The sequence below is a fragment of the Gekko japonicus genome, unplaced genomic scaffold, assembly GCF_001447785.1.
Source record: "Gekko japonicus isolate JY-2015 unplaced genomic scaffold, Gekko_japonicus_V1.1 scaffold913, whole genome shotgun sequence".
Taxonomy (NCBI): domain Eukaryota; kingdom Metazoa; phylum Chordata; class Lepidosauria; order Squamata; family Gekkonidae; genus Gekko; species Gekko japonicus.
The window spans coordinates 821,430-842,707 of NW_015175383.1; the positions used below are offsets into that span (position 1 = coordinate 821,430).

General features: G+C 40.4%; 1 protein-coding gene across 1 annotated transcript in view; it reads right to left on the minus strand.

Annotated features, from left to right (window-relative positions):
- The window catches only part of SLC7A1 (solute carrier family 7 (cationic amino acid transporter, y+ system), member 1), a 55,803-nt gene that overhangs the window by 25,877 nt on the left and 8,648 nt on the right, over positions 1–21,278 (minus strand). The window contains exon 2 of the mRNA XM_015425587.1: positions 5,954–6,337. Within this exon, the coding sequence (XP_015281073.1) occupies positions 5,954–6,323 (370 nt within the window). The 5' untranslated portion in view covers positions 6,324–6,337. The remainder of the gene's footprint in view (positions 1–5,953; positions 6,338–21,278) is intronic.

Sequence of the window (21,278 nt, forward strand, 5' to 3'; positions counted from 1 at the left end):
AACTTGCTCTGTCCATGTCCACCTTCAATTGTGATGTGCCATCACTGGAATCAGCTGCCTAGGGAGGATGTGAGCTCCCCCTCACTGGCAGTCTTTAAGTAGCGGCTGGACAAACACTTGTCAGGGATGCTCTAGGTCAGGGGTGTCGAACTCATTTGTTATGAGGGCTGGATCAGACATAAATGAGACCTTGTTGGGCTGGGCCACGTGTGTCATAAAATGTAATGCCAGGTAGCGGAGATATAAACTTTATAAAGTACACAAATACAAAGGGTTTTTTTACTAAAATAAAAACATGCTTAAAACATTAGCACTCTTGCAATATTTTGTTTATTTAACAGTGTCTGATAACTGACACCTCTTGCTCTGAATTATTGCATCAAAATGTCTGTGCTGTTGTTCAGGTGTGTATCTGTAAGCTGAAAACCCACGGTGACGCAGCAGCAGCATAACTGGAAGAAGAAGCAAGACAGTCAGTTCCACTGTGGGCCTGATAGAAGCCCTCCAGGGGCCTGATCCAGCCCCTGGGTTGCATGTTTGACACCCCTGCTCTAGGTTGATCCTGCAATGAGCAGGTGGTTGGGCTACATGGCCTGTATGGCCCAAGTCTGTGATTCTATGATTTTATGTCCTGTAGACCCTACCTGCCATTAATTACCCATACATGACATTTTTGGCATGCTACTAATAACCTTGGCCACTTGTGTTTCTCTTAATTCCCCATTCCCCCTGCCCACCAGCAAGTGTCTTGGATGTGCTGGTTCCTGCTGCATTTTTGCCATAGACTATCCATTGTGCTTCTGCAATTTTAAAAAATGTCCTTAAATGCCTGTATACATACAAATGTCCTCCTTGGAAAAAGGGGACTTTTAGTTTCTATCATGGTGAGACCCAAGTTCTTTGACAGTAGTTGGTGCGATATAATACACAAAAGGTTGAGAACCCCTGGGACCTATGAGACTGAGGAGTATCAACCTCACTCAAGTAAAACACCTCCACACATAGTGCTAACCTGGAAGAGAAACAGTATGCTGATGCACAGCAAATGCACCTCCAAGGGCATGATCCAGAGGAATAGTTTAAAGTCCAGTCAGGCAAGACTTTATGTAAAAATCCTTTTGAGGAAACAGACATTATAAAAACCACATTGTCTAATTGACAAGGTCTCCATATTTTATTGGAGGCTCTTGCTGTTTGACTGAATTGCTTTTCATAGTTTATAATTTGCCTTGGCTCTTTGTGGGAAAAAGCAGGCTACTAATGAAGGTAATTAAAAAAATAATAATGGTGGGCCCCAAGCATGTTGCAATTCTTAGCTATACTATATGCATAGTAGGGGGATAGTTTTGCATTTGTTTCAAGCTGGTAAAACAAGCTCAGGATTCCAGGAAACAACTATTTTAGCACTGGAAAGAAGATGAGCCAGAAAAGCAGGCTGAAAGAGGATGCGAAACGAGACTGACCACTTTTTTGCATCTCTGATTTGCTCAGCCTCATCCCTGGTGCTGCCCAATTTTCTGACTTCAGGCCACGGTTCAACTGCATGAGCAGCAGCTGCTCCTATGGATTCACAGGACTGCAGCAAAAAAGAATGAATTGGCTTGGCCATACAAGCCTTTTCCTCCCATTACCCCAAACGCCCTTGAAAGGAAGGGGGGGCCACAGAAGTTGTTACCCTAAGTTTTGAAATGACTATTTTGTATCATGTAACTGTAGCAACCAGGTACTCATAAAGCCACTAGCTTGATGTCTTCTATAATCCAGAATATAAAATACAATGGGCAAAGATTTTTTCAAAACCTGTAGTTCAGTTTCCTGAATTATATCCCGTATTACCTTCATCAGGGGCGGATTAACCATTAAGCAGACTAAGCACGTGCTTAGGGCACCAGGGCCAAAGGGGGCACCACAAAGTTGGGAAAAGGGTGAAAAGAAAAGAAAAAACCTATCACGGTATGGCAATGCTGGAAAAGGCAACCCTTCATACCTTTCCAAAACGATATGTGAGGAACTTATTGAGTTAATGGCAAAGAAAGTGCACTCCGTCTTCATTGACAAAATTAATGTTTCTGGGTACTTCAGTCTGTCTGTGGACTCAACGCCTGATCTTTCACATGTTCACCAACTGAGCATAGTGCTCAGATACTTGCAAGATGGAAAGCCAGTTGAACGATTTATCACATTTTTGGAATTACAAAACCACACTGGTGAACCCATGGCACAGCAGGTGTTGAAGTACTTATGTGATGTTTGTAAATTGGATTTTACTAAATGCAGAGGGCAGTCATACGACAATGCTGCCAACATGTCTGGATGTTACAATGGCATGCAGCAAAAACTTTTGGATGCAAATCAGTTTGCCATTTATGTACCCTGTGCAGCTCATTCACTAAATTTAGTTGGACAAAGTGCTGTAGATTGCTGTCAAGTTGCAGTAGATTTCTTTTCCACTGTACAACTGCTCTACACATTCTTTTCAGCCTCAACTGCTCGGTGGAGAATTCTCAAAGATTGCATTGGAAATGAAAAAGTGTTGAAATCACTTTCAGACACCAAATGGGAAGCACATGCTGTGGCAACTGCAGCAATTATCAACTCTTTCTTCAAGATTCTGGAAGCTTTGGAGAAGATTTATCAGATGACCAGTTGCAAAAAGGTGACACTAGAAGGGAGGCAAAGAATATTGCAAACAAGATGCAAGAACTGGAATTTGTGAGCATGCTGAATTTTTGGAATGAAACTTTAGAAAAGTTTCATAGAACAAGTCAACTTTTTCAAAGTGAAAATGTGATCTTGCAAACATGTGCAGATTTGTATTCATCATTGGCAGACCAGTTGCACACATCAAGAGATGAGTTTGAGAGATTTGAATCACTTGCAAAGGACATGTTCCCTGATGTAGAATACATACATACGTGTAAGCATATAAGAAAGAGAATGGCCAACGATGGAAATGCACCAGAGGTCATTCTCAGTGCCAGAGACAAATTCCGTATCTCCACTTTTTATGTAATTGTTGTAAAGTTAGAAACTGAAATGAGGAGGAGACGAAAGGTGTACACTGAAATAGCAGACAGATTCTCTTGTCTGACAGATGTTCCTAATGCCACCCAACAAGGTGCTAATTCCCAATGATCAGAAAGTGAAAGGTACTCAAAGACTTGTCAGACACTCATTGATGCTTATCCAAATGACATGAACAACACTTTGTCTACAGAGCTTCAGCAGTTCCATTCATATGTTCTTCATAAGTTTAAAACAACCAAGAAAACATATTTCACTCACATAGAACTTTACAAAACAATTACAGAAGACAAACTAGAGAGTGCCTTTCCGAATGTTGAAATTGCCTTAAGAATATTTTTAACATTAATGGTCACCAACTGCACAACAGAGAGGTCTTTCTCACAACTGAAACGTGTAAAAAACCCAAACACATCAGTTATGCTTCAAGAAAGACTCAACTCACTGTGTATATTAACAATTGAAGCAGACATTCTCAGAGGTATTAATTTCAAGGATGTTATCAGTGATTTTGCAAAAATGAAATGTAGAAAAATGCCTTCCAGGTCATGGATATTGGAACTTTGATGCATTTAACTTGTGAAATATTAAAATAGATGTTGTATTACATTTTTGTAGAACTTTAGGTAGCCCAAGCTTGGCTTAATTTGTACAGTATATTATGTTATCATATGAATAAATTTTTGTATTGCTGCAACCTGCATTGTAGATCTGGTCAGACAGGTCAATAACTAAAATGGACTGGGTCAGTGTGGAAAAGAGGAGGCACCAAGATTGGTCAGTGCTCAGGGCACCAGTGAGCCTTAATTCGCCCCTGACCTTCATGCACACCTTAGCACAGGTAAACTATCCTTGAGCATTCCAAATTCAGCTCTTAACCAACCTCATACTTTGAGAAACTGAGCAAAGGGGGGGGGGGAATTCCACTGCTTGTAGGGATCAGCAAGAGTTGTGTTTTGTAACATGTATAAATGCCTACAAAGCAAGGAAATTCCTAAAATGATGTGTATGAACACCAAGAGGGATGTAAATAAATAGTGAGCTTTTGATGTTTAACATACATCCCTCCACACCCTTCCAACAGCAACACTTCTTTTCGTGAACAAATTCCCTCCTTAAATACAGTCATGCTGTGCTTCACCAAGTACTACAAAAATAAACTAACAACAATTTAACTTTATTTCTCTCTTCCTCCTCCCCACCCCCTGCAATGCCCTTTCCTTTTTTCACATGATCTAAATGCTTGGGCCACACAATAAAAACTGCCCACTGCAAGACTGTACTGTACGTAGTTTGGATACCAACACAGACAAAGATGAAATTGTTCAGCTGCATTCCAGTTACTGCAGGGGGAGGAACCTGCATCAAGCAGACTTTAGACAGTTGCTATAATGATGCCAAATTCCCTAAAGGTGTTCCCGTAGGTGATGCAATATTAAGCTCAACATGCTAAATTAAGCTTGCTGGCTGGGGAACATAACAAAAATCTAAATTGATATGAGCCAAACTTAAACATAGTCCCTCCTACAGGGACACTAATTTACTGCAAGGAAAAGTCAATTTCTGATATTCAACAGGATTCAGTAAATTACATGAACTGTACAATTATTTGATCAAAGAAATCAACCAAGCTATTTTAGAATCAAACTACACATTCAAAATAATTATGTGGTGCTATTCTATTGGGAATGTGCAACTTCAGACTACAAACGGGAGATCTCCTTTAAATGCTCCTCTGTGAAAAAGTTCCTGGCAACTGAGGATAAAATACAAGAGACAGCACAAGACCTCACTGGCACTCCTGAGGGGTTCTACTCTCCCAATAAAGTTTTTTAAAGGTCACCAACCCAGGGGGTGGGAATACACCACATGAACAGTGGTCACATGGTTAACTATGCTGCACCATGGAGAGCAAATAGTATGTGAGATTTACCACTGGGGAAACCAGCATGGAGAGAGGTTACACCCATCTTCTCCTGGCTTGCTTTCCTGCCATGCTTCCCGCTACCCAACAGATGCTTTCAAATATTTAAAAAAGGGAAATCCAGTCACATAGCCAAGCCTTTAGAAAAATAAAACACTCCCCAGTCTGCCAGTTTTCTACATGCAGGCTATTTTTACACTGAGAACTAGCAATTCCTCATCTACAGTTTGAAATGTTGCATACATGTATGTGTGCACATGAACACACATGTCCCCTACATGACAAACACATAGTCTGCCAAGTCGACCTACTTTTGACAGTCCCAATCTCCTCTCCTCTTCTCTGAATTCAGTCTTCCCATGTCTTCAAACAGCTGATCATCAGTTAAATATAATCTTACCGATCACCCTGTACAAGTGGACCCAATGCAATACAGCATCGTTTTATAAGTCAGGGTCCACACACAGAGTTATGGATCCATTCCCACTAAAGGCTGCACTGTTTTCCAGCACAAGAAGTAGAAGAAATTCTAGAATTATAGTAAGGTTCATTGCGCTGCAGAAAAACACCACCATTAGTGGAACAGATCCTTAGGATCCAATGCAGACCCTGGGATAGCAACGTTTACCTCCTTAAAGCTTTGCCTCCACAAACAAGAGAGTCAGAGAGACACAAGACCACCATCTAGCATCGCCCTGTACCCTTAATCCTACTGATTTCATGAATCTACGCATGCTCAATTTTATACATGAATGCAGTCTCTCTTTTTTAGCAACAGCACGATCTAGAACTAAGCTAGTATTATCTGTCTATCCATGCTCAATAACCCCTCCTTCTCATCCAAATGCATTCTGTTTCCTATGTCAACGTAATAACTTTTACAATGGTCTTTGAACTCTGTCTCAAAAAAAGGAAGCTGCTGTTAAGAATAGAATATTATACAAACGTTCTACAAATGCAGATGTCCGATTTGGATTGAATGGAGCGGTGACCTAAAATACCCACCAATGACATAGGAAAGAATGAGATTCCATCCAGTGATGAATGCCCACAGCTCGCCCACAGTGACATAGCTGTACAAATAAGCTGATCCTGTCTTTGGAACTCGAGCACCAAATTCACCATAGCAAAGTCCAGCCAGCACAGATGCCAGAGCAGCAATCAGGAATGAGATCACAATGGCGGGTCCTGCATTTTCTCGGGCCACTGCCCCAGCAAGCACATAAACTCCTGCCCCAAGTGTGCTGCCCACACCAAGCGCAACCAAGTCAAATGTGTTGAGGCATCGTGACAGACGGCTATCTTCTCTTGTGCAGTCCACAACTTTCCGACGGAACAACTGCTGTCCAATACTGATGAGACCTTTGCAACCCATCCTCTCAAAGGAACCTATAGAAAGGAAAGAAATGCAGAAGTAAATCAATGGCAGTTTGAAGTACCAGTAGCAAATTCTTCCGCATTTATTATACTTTTATGCAGAAAAACTTCAGGGGGGAAACTGCAAAAAGTTTCCCATTTCCCCCCCAAAAATCCACACTGTTACATAAAACAAATTAGTAACATAACAAATTGATATGACACGAGTTAGACCGGGTGGTTTCAAAAGGTTTATATTAAATGTTTACCACAAAAGACACATATAACCACCACTTCACAGCAGAGACTACTTAACACATTCAGAACTTGTTAGCAGAATCCAAGCCATAGTCATGTTGGACTGTTGCAACCAAAAGTAAGTCTTGCAGCAACTGAAAAACTAACACATTTATTGTGGCCTACCAGTTCACTAGCCAGAGTCCGCTCTGTTAGATGCATAGTGTTAACCTCAGTATGACTAAATGCCCCTGCCATTTATATATTTACTGACAGAGGGTAACATGTCATTTGTTAGTCCTTAAAGGTTTCTTTAAAATTGCACACACAAATTCAGACAAGTGCCCTAAATTAGGTTCTTCTCAAATCAGGCCATTCCCTTTATATTGTCAAACTCCTTAAGAAAGATGCTTTTGACAACTGTTGACTGTTGGCATAGTTTTTGCTACCTGTGTGACAATGCGCACAAAGCTCAGCTTTTCAGCTTCTGTTCCAGCAACACTAAATGAGAGGGAAAAGGTGACCTTCAACAGAGATAAAAGCTTTCGTTTGATGTAGAATTTTCAGCCAAGGATGTTAAAAAAAGATGCACTAACCTTCCTGCAAGTTCTCAGTTAAAAGGAGGAAGCAGGTGACACTGGGTAGCAGCCTGAATAGCTCAGACTAGCTTGAGCTCATCAAAGTTTGGAAGCTGTCAGCCATGGTCAAAGCTTAGATGGGAGACCACCAAGGAAGACTACGGTTGCTATGTATGTTGCCTTGAAAACCCCATGAAGGGTAGTCATAAATCAGTCGTGTCTTGACAGCACTCTATTATTATTATTATTAGGTGAAACGGGAGAGCTGGGAGGTAGTCAACATTAATATCAATTTGTTACCTATAACTCCACCATCTGCCCATTTAAATTGGTGCAGAGCATTATTAAAAGAAGAATCATTACGCATACAGAAAAAAATCTTTGCCGAAGAAGAACCAGCATGGTTTCCAAAAAACAAACCTTAACTCACTAACCTTTCAAAAAAATCTTTCCAAAGCAACAGGTATCTGCAATTTCTGAGTAGCCTACAAATATCCACATGGGGCGCCACCATCAGCCTACAGACCTTATGTTATGCAGGTCTAAATTAAAAACATCAAGTCCTATAAGATTAACATTCAATTACTGCAATCTAGAAAAAATGCAATTGGTTTTATCTCATTAAAATCACTGAAAGACCAGGAGCTCACTGGACAGAGCTCTGTTCCTTTCACCTGGCAGGAACTTATTTCTTGAACAGGGCAAATTATGCTTCAACATATTGGGCTACAGACAACCCAGATCCAAATGAACACACGCACCTTCGAGCCATGAAGATCAGCACGCTGGCTTTGGCAATTCATTTCACAGTCAAAACTACAGGAACAGCTTTATTATAAGGATTAATAGACTAAGAACTGTATGGCACTAACCAACGCTACATGAATTAACAATAAATCAGCTATCTCTGCCCAAACACCGGCTTCCCTAACAGCTGACGAAGCCTCCTTAAGGAACCTTGCCTGTCTTAAATACACAGGAACTGGATCCTTGGATTGGAGGCTTTGCTGAGGGTCACCTGGGAAGCCCCTATGGACCAGACTGAGCCACGGGCCACCAGTTGCACACCACCTTTATACAATGCAGCATATTGTAAGAACAATAAGAGAACATAGATACTATCTGAAGATATGAGCAATGACTCTTGAAATTTTGTTAGTATTTAAGGTGCTATTGGACTCTTACTCTTCCAACAGTTGTGAGGTTTAGGTCTATTCTGGCCTCCTAAAATAGCATTACTAGGGTGGATAATTGTTGCAGATCAGATATTAAAGGTACAGCTGAAAGAACCATTTTAAAAGATGGCAACCCTAACTGTATTATAAATCCTGCGTAAGTCACTGGACACCTTCAGAAACAATAGCACCTTAAGATATCATATCATATTCACTGTTGTGTTTCTAGAAAAATGCTCTTGACATTGATAAAGATGTAAAATTTCCAGAAATTTTACAGTTACAGAGACAAAAATGAGGTTATTTGAAAGCAGAAGAAAAGAGAAAAAATGTCTCCCCCCCCCCCCCCCGGTTTCTCTCCATGAACAAAAAGGACAATTGGGAAATGTTTTTGAAATGTATACAGAATTTTCATTCATATCAACCCAGAATATATTTAACTGTGTGGACAACATAAAACACTTCATTTATAACTCAGCACATGACACAATATTATCTGACAAGTATAAATGGCCACACTTTTCTACAAGCAAAATAGCCAAGTACACCCAATACTAAAGAGAAACCTGCAAACTACTGCACTATTATAGCTTGGCAAAAGTAGCTTAGTTGTTGCCATTTGAAATGTATGAAAAATAAAAATAAAAACACATCATTGGAAATATACCGTATGGTAATTTCTGTATATATTTACAGAATCACAGGAATAATTATGCAATTACCTTCCATAAAATTCTTTATACAATGCATTTTGAGTGAGTAAAACCTTAAAATTTTCATTCATTCCCTGGAGGTCCCGTCCCCCCCAGTATTCCTCAAAATGTACAGGTTTTTCCTGAAAACCTGAAAAGGCCTTTGGAAAAAAGACTCTGGAAACTTCCCCCTTTCTTGTGTTTTTCCCCACTGGAACTTCCAGCCTCCTAGCCATTTTCCTTTTATCATCAGTGATATCTTATCCGAGAGGACAAAGAAAGAGGGAGACAAGGAAACGGGAGAAAGCACTGAAGATGGGGAAAGTATGTAAAACCATAGACGAAATTCTGCTTCTTGCATCTTGCTACTAGCAAGTGAAACCCAGACCATACAGTAGAGCTTTTTGAATAGTGGCATCTTCCCCTTGGAAATCTTTAACAAGGTCTCCTCCCTGTACAGATTGTATTGGCAGCTTCAGACATTTATTCACTAAAGCTGCGGCTGGCCACTGTTGATTTTTGCTTTTAATAAGGTGTCAGCTGACAGAGTGGTGTTACTCTTTGAATTCCCTTTGCTGTCCTTAAACTTGCTGTTTTCACAGATCATTTAATGGATTCAGGGTCTTAACTTTTGTATGCTTTTGAGCGTTCCAACTTGCAAAAGTTTGAAAAGCAACTCAAAAACATAAAATATCTGTGCACTTTGCTTAAATGCACATTCATGCCCTGTCCCCCTCTATAAACCACACAGCTCCATATTTCAACACTTCTCACCCATTTCCTTAAATACTTGCACAACATAAAAAGTGGAAAATAAGTCCAACTGTTTCATTCCTAGCCTCTCAATGTATTTTGACTCTGCTTCACTCCCATCAGAAGGCCTAGCATTAATTTTTTGTTGTTTTCTCCTCTTATTCAGCCTACAATTTTCAACTATTCTGTCCAGTCTTCACCAAATGCCTCCCCACCTTTACAGAGCTTGTAACAAACTGCTCAAATTGCATCAGCACTTGGAACAGAAGGCCTCTTTCCTGCTGTGCTGGCAGACAAGTTTGTGTGTGAGCTTTTTAAAGTACCACCTTGCAGTTTAACAGTATATTAGCAAGTAAGACTATCAGGACTCAACAGTTTGTAGCTAAAAAGCATTTCCATGACAACGTCACCCACTCACTCACCTACCCTACAGTCACTAATAAACTTCACTAGTTTTCTTTCAGGTTTCACAACTGCTGTTGGGTTCCTTAAAGTGCTACGCATTTTAAGTACTCTGGCAACATACCTGCCACTGAAAAACAAATGGCCCTTCTATACTGGTTGAATAGCTAGCTATTCAGGGGAGAGAAAAAGCCCTCCGGTGATTATGTAATAAAAGGTAATACTCACTGTAAACATTTATGGTACTTTCACAACTTTTACCACTTTATTTTTGCAAAGGACCACAGTTTTCACAAATGAACAGCTACTTCCGTAACCATTTATAAATGTAAAATAAATACCCTCTACCCCCTAAGATATTGAGCAGCCTCATTAATGTTATAGGTCGGGGTAACCAACCATTTTGAGCTATCAGGGACCTTTGGAATGCTAACACAGGGAGGTGGGCACAAGTGCAAAATGGCTGTCACAGGAGGCGGAGCCAACCACAAAATGTCAGGGAGTGATGTTATATACAACATCACCATCATTGCAGGCAGAAGCTCTATTTAAAGGGGCACTTTTTAAAAAACATAATTTTTAAAGTCTATTTTTTGTGGAGGTTTGCATACACACAGTTTACGTTCAGTCACACAGTGAAGATCCTTGTCTTGTGATGGCAGCTACTGCCAAAGCAACATTTTTTAAAAAAAATATGCACAGCCAGTCAAAAGCCCTGCAAGGCAAAAGGCCTATCTGGCCCCACCAACTGGCGGGCAGCAGGAAAGGTGTCAGTAGACGTCATAATGCCCATAGGAACCCATGCTGGGGACCCATTAAAGGTGATCAAATGATCTCCAAATACATTAATACATTTCATTTTCTATACAAAAACTGAGTAAATCTTTTTGAGCTGCGAAAGTTATATTCATAAATACACAGGTCAGACAGTAGCCTTGGATACTACCGAAAGTATCTGCTGGTGGATTTCCATCAGGCCCATGACCTCCTCCCCCCCCCCCCCCCCCCCCACCTAGCTAGTAAACCAAAACAGTCCAGTGGCACGGGAACACCCAGGAACAGCAGGAAGGAAAAAATAGAGGGTTGCCAGGTCTGGCAAAAATTGCACACAGCCCATAAGTATTAAGTTCTTCTACAGTAATTAAATGATAACATAAAATTAAAATTCTGTATCAAATAGAATGGCTCTCAGTGCAGTGAATCTGACATTACATCCAATAGTCTGTACACTACAAACCATGAGTGGAAGAAAGCTTCAGAACAGAACTCTCCCCTTCCCACTGGGGATCAGGGGGCACGAACAAAGAGGATGGTAGTAAGGGAAGGTCTGAAGCAAAAACGGGAAGCCTGGCAAAATCATCCCATGCCATTGTTTTATACGTCATCAAGCAGAAGGATGGGGGTATAAATGAAATAAATAAATAAATCTTCAGACCATTCTTCACATTACACAGCAACAACCTCAGGTATGTCATCCTGTTCAATAGGTAACCAATCCCAGGTCTCTAATTTTGCGTGACTCGTTTAAAATGCCCATTCAAGATGTAAACCTATAAAATGTGAAAGAAGAAAAGCAATACAGAATTACTGTGTGACATACTCAGACTATGTCCTTCACCCAGTTTATTCCACAGTTGGCATGAATTTCAAAATACAGTGTGTAACTACTTCAAAGTAGAGACTTCAGGGATATGATTTGAGGTTGCTTATTTTAAAACAGAATTGCTAGAAGGAGCAACATTAAGATGGGAAACCTAAAGCAAGAAGCCACAGCTAAAACTGGCTGCGTAACTCCCATGACATCCTTTTACAGACTGTGATCTTTAAATTACACCATCATAACAAACTGTACTTTCAACAGTGCCCCTGCCCCATCCAGTATACAGACCAGGCAACGCTTAGCTAAATAAACCTAGACTGTGCGGCTGAATAAGGCTGTTGTCTATAAAGCAAAGAAGGTGGTTTTGTTTTCCTTCTGGATTGCCATTTAAAAAGAGACCCAATCTGTGAGGCTGATTCAGAAAGCTCAGTGGGAGTGGAAAGAATTCTGACTCAAAATGGAACATTCAGAAATTCCAGCAACATGCCTCTCCTATGGTCGACTGTGTTGATACAAATGGGTGAGTATGTGCATATAGAACTTCAAAACACAGCCTTCGACAACACATCTCCCAAACTCTACCAATTTGCATATTCTCCTTTCATACTTTGGAGATGCAAGTTACTAAGGGGAATATGATTAATACAACATTGTTAAGCCACATAGCATTCTGTTAAACACAAAACAGAGCAAAGACCAACAGAAAACAACTGTGAGCTGAATTACCTGCAAAAATATATACAAAAAAATAAAACAGAGCCAAAAAGTATGTTGCCTGCCCCATGGAAATTACAATACAGATCAGATACTGGAGAAGGAAACAGACGAGGGAGAACATACATTTTGAGTACAGTTGCCAGCTCTGGGTCAGGAAATTCCTGGAGACTTTGGGGGTGAAGCCTGGGGGAGGGCGAAGGGAAGGGGAGGGACCTCAGTAGGGTATAATGCTATACAGTCCACCCTCCAAAGCAGCCATTTCCTCCAGGGGAGGGAGATCTCCAGGTGCTACCTGGAAGATGGCAACCCTAATTTCAAGACATATACCGAGGAGGGAGGGAGGAGCCTTTTTCAAATGGAACAGCCAGTTAAGCTGGGGGAAAAGCTTTTAACTTTGCTCAGTGGAGTGATGAGCTCCACCTTATTATAGGTATATACATCCTATATAAAATGAATGCCAGAGTTGTAATTGAGTTTCTTCAAAGGGAGAAAGAATGGAGAATTATCTGCTATAATACAGTTTCACAATTCAACTTTATTTGTTAAAAGGCCATTACTGTCCAGTTTACCACTTCAGTGAGAGCTAGGCCCAAGTTCAGAGTTTTAATAAATGTACAGGCAGGATGAAATAACAGGTCACGCAGTAAAATCCCCATGGAAACCAATAATTCAAGTTCCACACGTATCTCTTACAAGCTGACTCTGTTGGCAGGGCTTCACTGGACAATGAGATTACAAAGAGAAGAAGCATGCTACAGTTAATAGGAGGAGGGAATGGAGATTTCTTGGCAAAATTTAGCCACACTAATAATCCTCTAAGAGGCTACATAGCAAAAAGATGGTTTCAAAAGAGTTTTCAGCATTCTCTTTAGATAGATGGTGGAATAGACAGATCACACAAATGCTCCTACCAGAAACTAAAAGGAAGACATTTATTCTCATCCAGGCCCACCTAAAAAGCAATCGCTATGTTTTTAACATTTACAGTGAAGATCCCACATTCCTGATAACTACATTCTCCTTCAGTGGGGGGAAGTAATACGACAGAGGTCCATAAGAATAACATCACACTCCCTTACAGGGTAAAGCATACATAAGGGATGCTTTAATATTTATTACTTCAATCTTTCAGTCCATTTCTTAGCCAAACTCTGTTCAGATATGCTGCAGAACAGTGAACACTTATTGGACACAAGCAACATAATCCAGCCTCACATATTCATGTGGTCGGTGAAGTATCCATAATCGGTGGATAGCTGGAAGTTAAAATAAGTAAAATATTTGTACAGTGCCAACATTGTTTTGGAATTATATTGAATTCACATTGTTAGGAGTGCTTCTTCAAATAATTAGAGATGTTCTCAACTGTGCACATATGTGAAGTATACAAAACTTGTGACCTACAAAGCCAAAATGCAACCAATACTAAATATTCTTCCGCTTTCTTCTGCCTACCAGATACAGGGGAATAAAAGAGGGGTGGGATTTGTGAAGCATCTTTTTACAACTAAAAGAAGCACCAAGCACAGTCTCTGATCAACCACATCCTTCCTGGCTGAACACAGCATGCATCAAAGTGCAGGAGTTTGCTCCATAATATTTTTCTTCCTCAGCTGTTCTTGCTCTAACTGGATATAGCTGGACACTTGCTCTCATTTACATGCACACACACTCTGGCACAGACAAAGACAGAAAGCAGGGAAGTCACTCAGCAGAACCAAAGGCTGGCAGAAACACGCAAGAAGGGGCATCACACTTTGTGCTTTCCCCAACTGTACAGGTACCGAGAACGCCAAGCAAACAAGTTATGATCTATTTCTGCATTATGGCTTAGTACGGTTTAACAGGATCCAGCTTACAACTTTTCAGCCTTTATACTAAAAAATGTAACAAGGGGAAAAAACCTCTCTTAATAGAATTACAAGATCTAATGATTGCTTTCCTTCTGCAGTTGTCATTCATTGTGATGATGTGGGAAATCCTGACACAAAGAGATAGCTTTATCCCTTGTGTAATGTTTCCTATAACTATGGATATTAAAAGGAAATTCCGAAACAGAATTAAAGAGTTTCTAAGGTGAAAGGGGGGAAAGACCTGGAACAAATCACATGTTCTGCCTTTCATTCTGTTGCTGTTACCCTCATATGCAGCAATCAAAGGATCAGTAGCTCAAGTTACACAGAACTCCCTGTTTAAGTTTTACCTTGGAGATCTACGGATAGGAAATGGTTTGGCACCAATGGGAGGGGGGGTGAGAAAGCTGAAAGAGATGTCATAGAAATTATATTTTCACCAAGATGCTAAAAGACCTCACAAGGTAAACTTGGAGGTAGTATGCCTATCCATCATGATAACCATTGATTATTTGTAGGAGTGCATGAAGTATATTACACATGCACAGGGATGTATAAGCACACACGCCTGCCAGCAGGCTCACAATAAAAACATCAGACAGATGATAACTTGAAATTAGTAGGGAAATATTTTAAAAGTTTTAAAAGATTTTTAAAGTGTTAGAATAAAGTGGTTAACATTTAGACGTGATGAATCTACACATAACCCAAATCATTTTTTAATATTTTTACTACAAATTAAATACGTATCATAAGAGAACATGAAATAATTTTTATAAACCAGTACAATTGAAACATCTCTTATACCTAATTCTAGAAATATGTAAGGCAATTAATTTGAAGTTGAACACCTACCAACAGAGGTCCTTTTAGGAGGAACTGTAGCTTAGTGGCACAGTTATCTGTTCTACATGCAGAAAGTTCCAACTTTAATCTCTGGCATCTTCAGTTAAAAAGATCAAGCAGTCGGTGATGCAGAAGACCACTGTGAGATCCTAGAAAGCTACTGACCTTGGCAAACCCATGATCTGATTCAATGTAAGTCAGCTTCATGTAAAAGACAAAAATAACCAGTGTACGTTCATATGAGTACTAGAACTATATTTCATCATAATGGAGACTTTCAACCAATTGTTTGTTTCCTATTAGCTCTTTCAAAGTCAAATTTGCAACAAACAATTCAAATTAATTTCTTAAACCATTCTTACTTCTGTAGACCCCAATATTTTATTTGTGTCAATCTCACCACCCAATCAAATATAACAAAATCCTGCAAAGTCTTTGGAGTCATGCCTCTAATAAAATTTAGAAGAAAAAGATGGATTAAAAGGTAAAGACATATTCAGCATTTCTTGAATGGTACAGCTGAACACATGGCAAAAGGAGACAGACCTATTGCAGATCTACCACTTATGGAAGAAATTTGCCTTTCTGTGGTATCAGTGCCAATGCCTTCTACTTCCTGTAGTATAGATGGTAAATATCATGCATGTGTGGCTATTTTCAAGCACCTTCCTCTGATACTCTGACTGAGTAAAAACAGTGACTTCTTCTTGAATAAAAAAGTCTATAACTCTTGTGGTATCTGATAGTTTAATCCTTCTCCCATTTCATACACTAGGCTTCCCCCCAATACATTCTTAATGGCAAGATATTATACACTATTGAAAAGATCATTTTTATCTTCCAACACATTCTCATATATAGTCAAATCATGTAAAATCATACTCCCTCCACTTTACTATCACATTAAGAAGCTCCAACATTTGCAAAACATTTTCAATGTTTTTCTCCAATTCTTGTCATTAATTCATCATGGGGCAGAATGTTATTAACTGGCAGATCATTAAAATTTCCCTACCAGACCCCAACATAACTGAAGCCAGAACCAACATTATTCCCCAATCCCAGAACTCAGTTATACTTAATCTGTAATCTAATGTTGGTCATTAGTCATGCTTCAGTTTGATGCACCTTCCAATTCAAGCCCGTGACACAGAAAGCATTGCTCACATTTTCTATTATTCCTCATTCAGTCCTACCACACTGCTTTTGGATAAAAAAGCACAGCCATTCTGTCCTTGCAGTAATATCTATTGACATGTACCTACATTACAGGTCATACACACAGCTGAGACCCAGTTTGGTGTAGTGGTTAAGAGTGCGGACTCTAATCTAGGAGAACCAGGTTTGATTCCCCACTCCTCCACTTTCAGCTGCTGGATGACCTTGGGCAAGCTCTCTCAGCCCCACCTACATCACAGGGTGTCTATTGTGGGGAGGGGAAGGGAAGGGGGTTTATAAGCCACTCTGAGACTCCAAGTGAAGGGCGGGGTATAAATCCAATCTCTTCTTCTTCTACTACTATGTCTACCATTAGACTGCTTCTCAACACAGCCAACCCTTCTCTTGTAAGGTAGTTTGTTTTGTGTTTGCTTTGAAAACATGACATTCTATGAATCTGTTGCTACCAACCCTGCCGCACAGAGGTACCTTGTGCACATTTTCAAATTTCCTTCTAAAATGTGCACAGTGAACATTGTTTTTGTAAGTGGCAACTGTTTTGTATTGTTTTCGGAGTACTATGAACCTAAGGTTGCCAACCTCCAGGTAGCCCCTGGAGATCTCCCACTGTTACAATTGATCTCCAGACTACAGAGATCAGTTCCCCTGGAGAAAATGGCTGCTTTTGGAGGGTGGACTCTATGGCATTATATCCTGACATTCCTCCCCTCCCCAAGCTCCTCCCCAAAAATCTCCAGATACTTCCCAACCCTATATGAACTAGGACTTATGGCAACAAATACTTTGGGAGTATCCTCATGCCCATGTGCATCTCCGACATGTTTAGATTCATGCACTCCTTCCCTCTCCCCAAGTTTGTAGGAGGGTGGTATCCCAACTGACTGATCAGTCAACTACTGACCAAGCAAATACTCATGCCCATGTGCTCCTCCGACATATTTAGATCCATGCACTCCTTTCCCTCTCCCCAAGTTCATAGGAGGGTAGTATCCCAACTAACTGATCAGTCAACTACTGACCAAGCAAATGAGTGTCAGCCCTCTCTTTTATCTCACTGTCATAGTGTTCAACAGCAATGTGGAGTAAGAGCACCTTGCTCACTGCCCTTGCAAAAATTAAGAGTCACATTTACATGCCTGATCCAGCAGTCATACCATGCCCTGTCATTCTCTCAAAAAGAATTCCTATTTTCGTCCCCTCTCAAATCTCATGTGTTCTAAGTACTAGCATCGCATGGACAGGAGTACAGATTGTTTGAAAAGGAAGCAAACCACATAAGCAACCAAATAGGCACAGACCTAGGGTTCACAATGAACTTGGGTTTTATGAGCCTTGTCAGAAGACTCTTGACCAGTTGCCAGAACAGAAACATGCAAAGCCAGAGTGAGTTCCAACCATGTGTGGGTTTTTTTCTGTTATTAATATGCATGTCTGCACTATTACAAAACATATCCCAGGGCATCAGTGTACTGTAGAATACCATGTGCTGAGGAAGCACATGCATGCACACTCTAGTGTTCTATAAGGATTCTTAATAAGAGTGAACAATAGAGGATGCATTTCACAGGATGCATTTGAAGAGACTGCACGTTTGTCTCCGACATGCACAAAAACAGCAAATATCAAGAATCTTCTCACCCAGAATAGATTCAAATCCCTATTTTAAATATATATAAATAAATATATATATTAAAGACGTCAGATTACACAGTCCCTAGACAGGTAAGAAAGTGTTTATTTATTTATTTATTCGTTCAATTTATATTCCGCCCTTCTTGCCAAGGCAGGCTCAGGAAAGCATTTCTTTCACACAGGGAAAACATTCTCCACATGCTCAGGACTGCCTTTCCCTTGGAAGAAAAGTCTGCATGTGCTCAGACACAAAAAGCGCAGCACAGATTATCAACAACTACATTTGGGGGAAGGCAGGACCCAGCAAGGTGTTCTTTTCTAGCAGAGTGGAGCCCCGGAGTCTTCCAGATACAGGTTCCTTACCTAGCATAATTCTCTCTGCAGTTTGCTGCAATTCTCAAAAGCTCTTTAAATCACTGACATACTGCTGGACTGAACAGAATTTTGACAATTGAAATGCCAGACTTAAACTCCACTGGCGTCCCACCAACTATGGTTAGTGTTGTTGCCGCAACAAGGTGAATGCTATTCATAGCTAACTTTGAAACTATGGGTAGGAACAGGTTTCAAGTTCTGGCTTACAGCTACCCATAGACAGAGTTTAACTCAGTGCAGACACAACACTGACAGTGAAAGGGGGAAGGAAGGGAAAAGGCATTCGTGTGCAAGCCAGAAGTGGAAGGGAGCAGACACAAGTCAGAGGAAGCACTTCCAGACTCTTAACCATGGCCAAGTCAACACCACGCCCATGAAGATGTGTTCCCCCCCCCACACTTCTCTCTAGGAGGCCAGAAAGCTGCTTGGCGGATTTACATTTTGCATTTTCTGTCTAGGCAATTGCGCACTTACTACCCCATGGTTTCTTTCACTTTTGGAAGGAAGAATAGTTTCTTTCTGGTACAACCACAGGAAATTTTCAGCAAGCTTACTCCCTTCTGAAGTCAACAGTGCAGCTTTCAGGAAGGGAGGCGCTGATGCCGGTGGAAGACATGACCCAAATGTCTGCTATGAAAGACTTTGAAGTCTATTGGATTCAATTCATAAAAGCAAGACTCTCTTTAAAATGGGTAAGACATTTACAAACATTGCGTCTGCACTGAACCAGTAACAAACTGAAGCTTTGCATTTGGCATGGAATCATATTACGACGGCTGCTCCTGTGTCTTCCTCTTCTATTTCTAACGCTAAAAAAGTGGCAAGTTTAATTAGCAGAAAGCATCCTTTAACACTTTGTGATCAACTTCCATAATGGAGTTATGGAAGCTACATATATGGCACTCACCATCTCCTAGTGCTATATTAATTATTTTATTAATACCCCTAGAGATACCCCTAGAGCAGGGATCTCCAACAGGTAGCTTGTGAGCTGCCGACAGCTCATTGTATACTGCAGAGTAGCTTACACGCCCCTAAAAGATCCAGGAAAGGATTGCAAAAAGATCTGTTTCTAGGAGGTTTTTTAAAAAGCTATTACTTCATATTCTGTAGTGCTTAGCTGACAGCTTTATGCTGGGGGGGGTAGCACCTTAGGATATTTTTCATTATCCAAAAGTTACTTCATGCAAGAAAAAGCTGACAACCTCTGGCCAGTGGTCCCGAGCACGGTTAACCCCCCCCCCCCAAAAAACAATTAAATAAAGGCTGTCATGGGAGGTAGAACCAATCACAAAATGGCTGCCATGGAGGGCAACCACAAAATGCTAGAAGAGTCTATGCTAAGCATCACGCAATGATGGGGGCAGTATTTCTGAATGGGTACTCTCTGCAGACACAAAAGTAATGCCTGCTGGGGGTCTTCTGATATACTTCCTGCTCTAGTGAAGAGGAGGAAATCCAAGATTGGCTGTCTCGCTTTGGGGGTGATGTGCTTTGGGAAAGAAGAAAGTGGGGGCTAGGAAACACACCACTGAGGACATTTTGTTTACTAAATATACAAATCAAGTAAACATGCCAAACAGAATTGCAATCGATTTAGGGCACTGAAAATGTTTTCTAATTCGTCATTTTTCAGAAATTGTCTAACAAAACTGTAGACCTGATAACTATTACCATTTGTATTTGTGATTGCAGTCTGTAATCTTGCTAAGCATGTGTGTTTGCTCCTTATCACTCTGGGCTTCCGATCTTCCTGTTACATTTGTTATGTCAGCATGCCAGAGAAAACCAAACCTAGTTAGTGGTTTTAGTAACTGGCAAAAGGGAAGCCACCAACGTCTAGTCTGCAGACTGTGTTCTCTTGGGGTTTTTTGGTGGATGGGAGGCCATCTACATCCCTAAAACTAACAAGGCTTGATGAGCACATGTCTTGACAATGGAACTCCTCCTTTTTAGCTGTGAAAACCGTTTAGAAGTCATGGTGTTGGTAGGAAAACAAGACCTTCTTGTATACAGAGATAAACTATCCAGTGGCTGGGTTGTCACTGTGTGCTGTTAAGTGCACAAGGAATCGAGTGGCCAGGCCAATCAATGGCACTCCACCTTTCTCTACTACTGTGGACGATATACATAGGAAGAAAGATTTACTTTAGTACATTTTTATCCCGCTTCCTCCAAACAGCTCAGGACAGCACACATCATTTACCGGTCTTTCATTTTATTTTCACAAAACTTCAGTGAGGTTGGTAAGATGGAGTGAATGGTACAAGGGCACCCAAGGGGCTTCATAGCAAAACAGGAACTCAAATCCAAGCCTTCCAGATCCTAGTCTACCATGCTAACCTCTACACTGTGCAGGCTTTAAGATAGAGAGCTGATATCTTGTTGCCTATAAAGATGGCATTTTGAACCAAAAACTGCTGAACTGAACATGTGAGCTTTTAGTATTGAGCGATCGCTATCACTCTAATTTTTAACGATGTATTCCTTCTCCTAATAATTACTCACATCAGATTACCATGACCCTGTAACTCCCTCCCCCACAATCTGAGAATAAAATAAACTGGTTAATGGAACAATTATTTCACAGGAATGAACATAGTGAAGAGCCTGTCAGGACTGGGTACTCAAACAAGTATTTCATTAGAATTAACCCAATGAAATTTTGCAGTGTTACACTGCCGAAAATGAGTGATGAATCATGTCCCACTTAGCAGAAACCAGCGAACTGAAAATATGCATTTGGGGGGGAAGTACTTCTTAGCAAATAAAGCACATTTATCATGATTATGTTAATAATAACAGAGTTGACAAAAGTGAACTTTTTATGCAAAGTATTAAAAATGTCTTCATAGTTAGAGATAAAATCATGAGATTCACCAGAACAATATTTTATGAGCTTCAGCAACTTTTTAGTTTCAGTAACAATAGATTA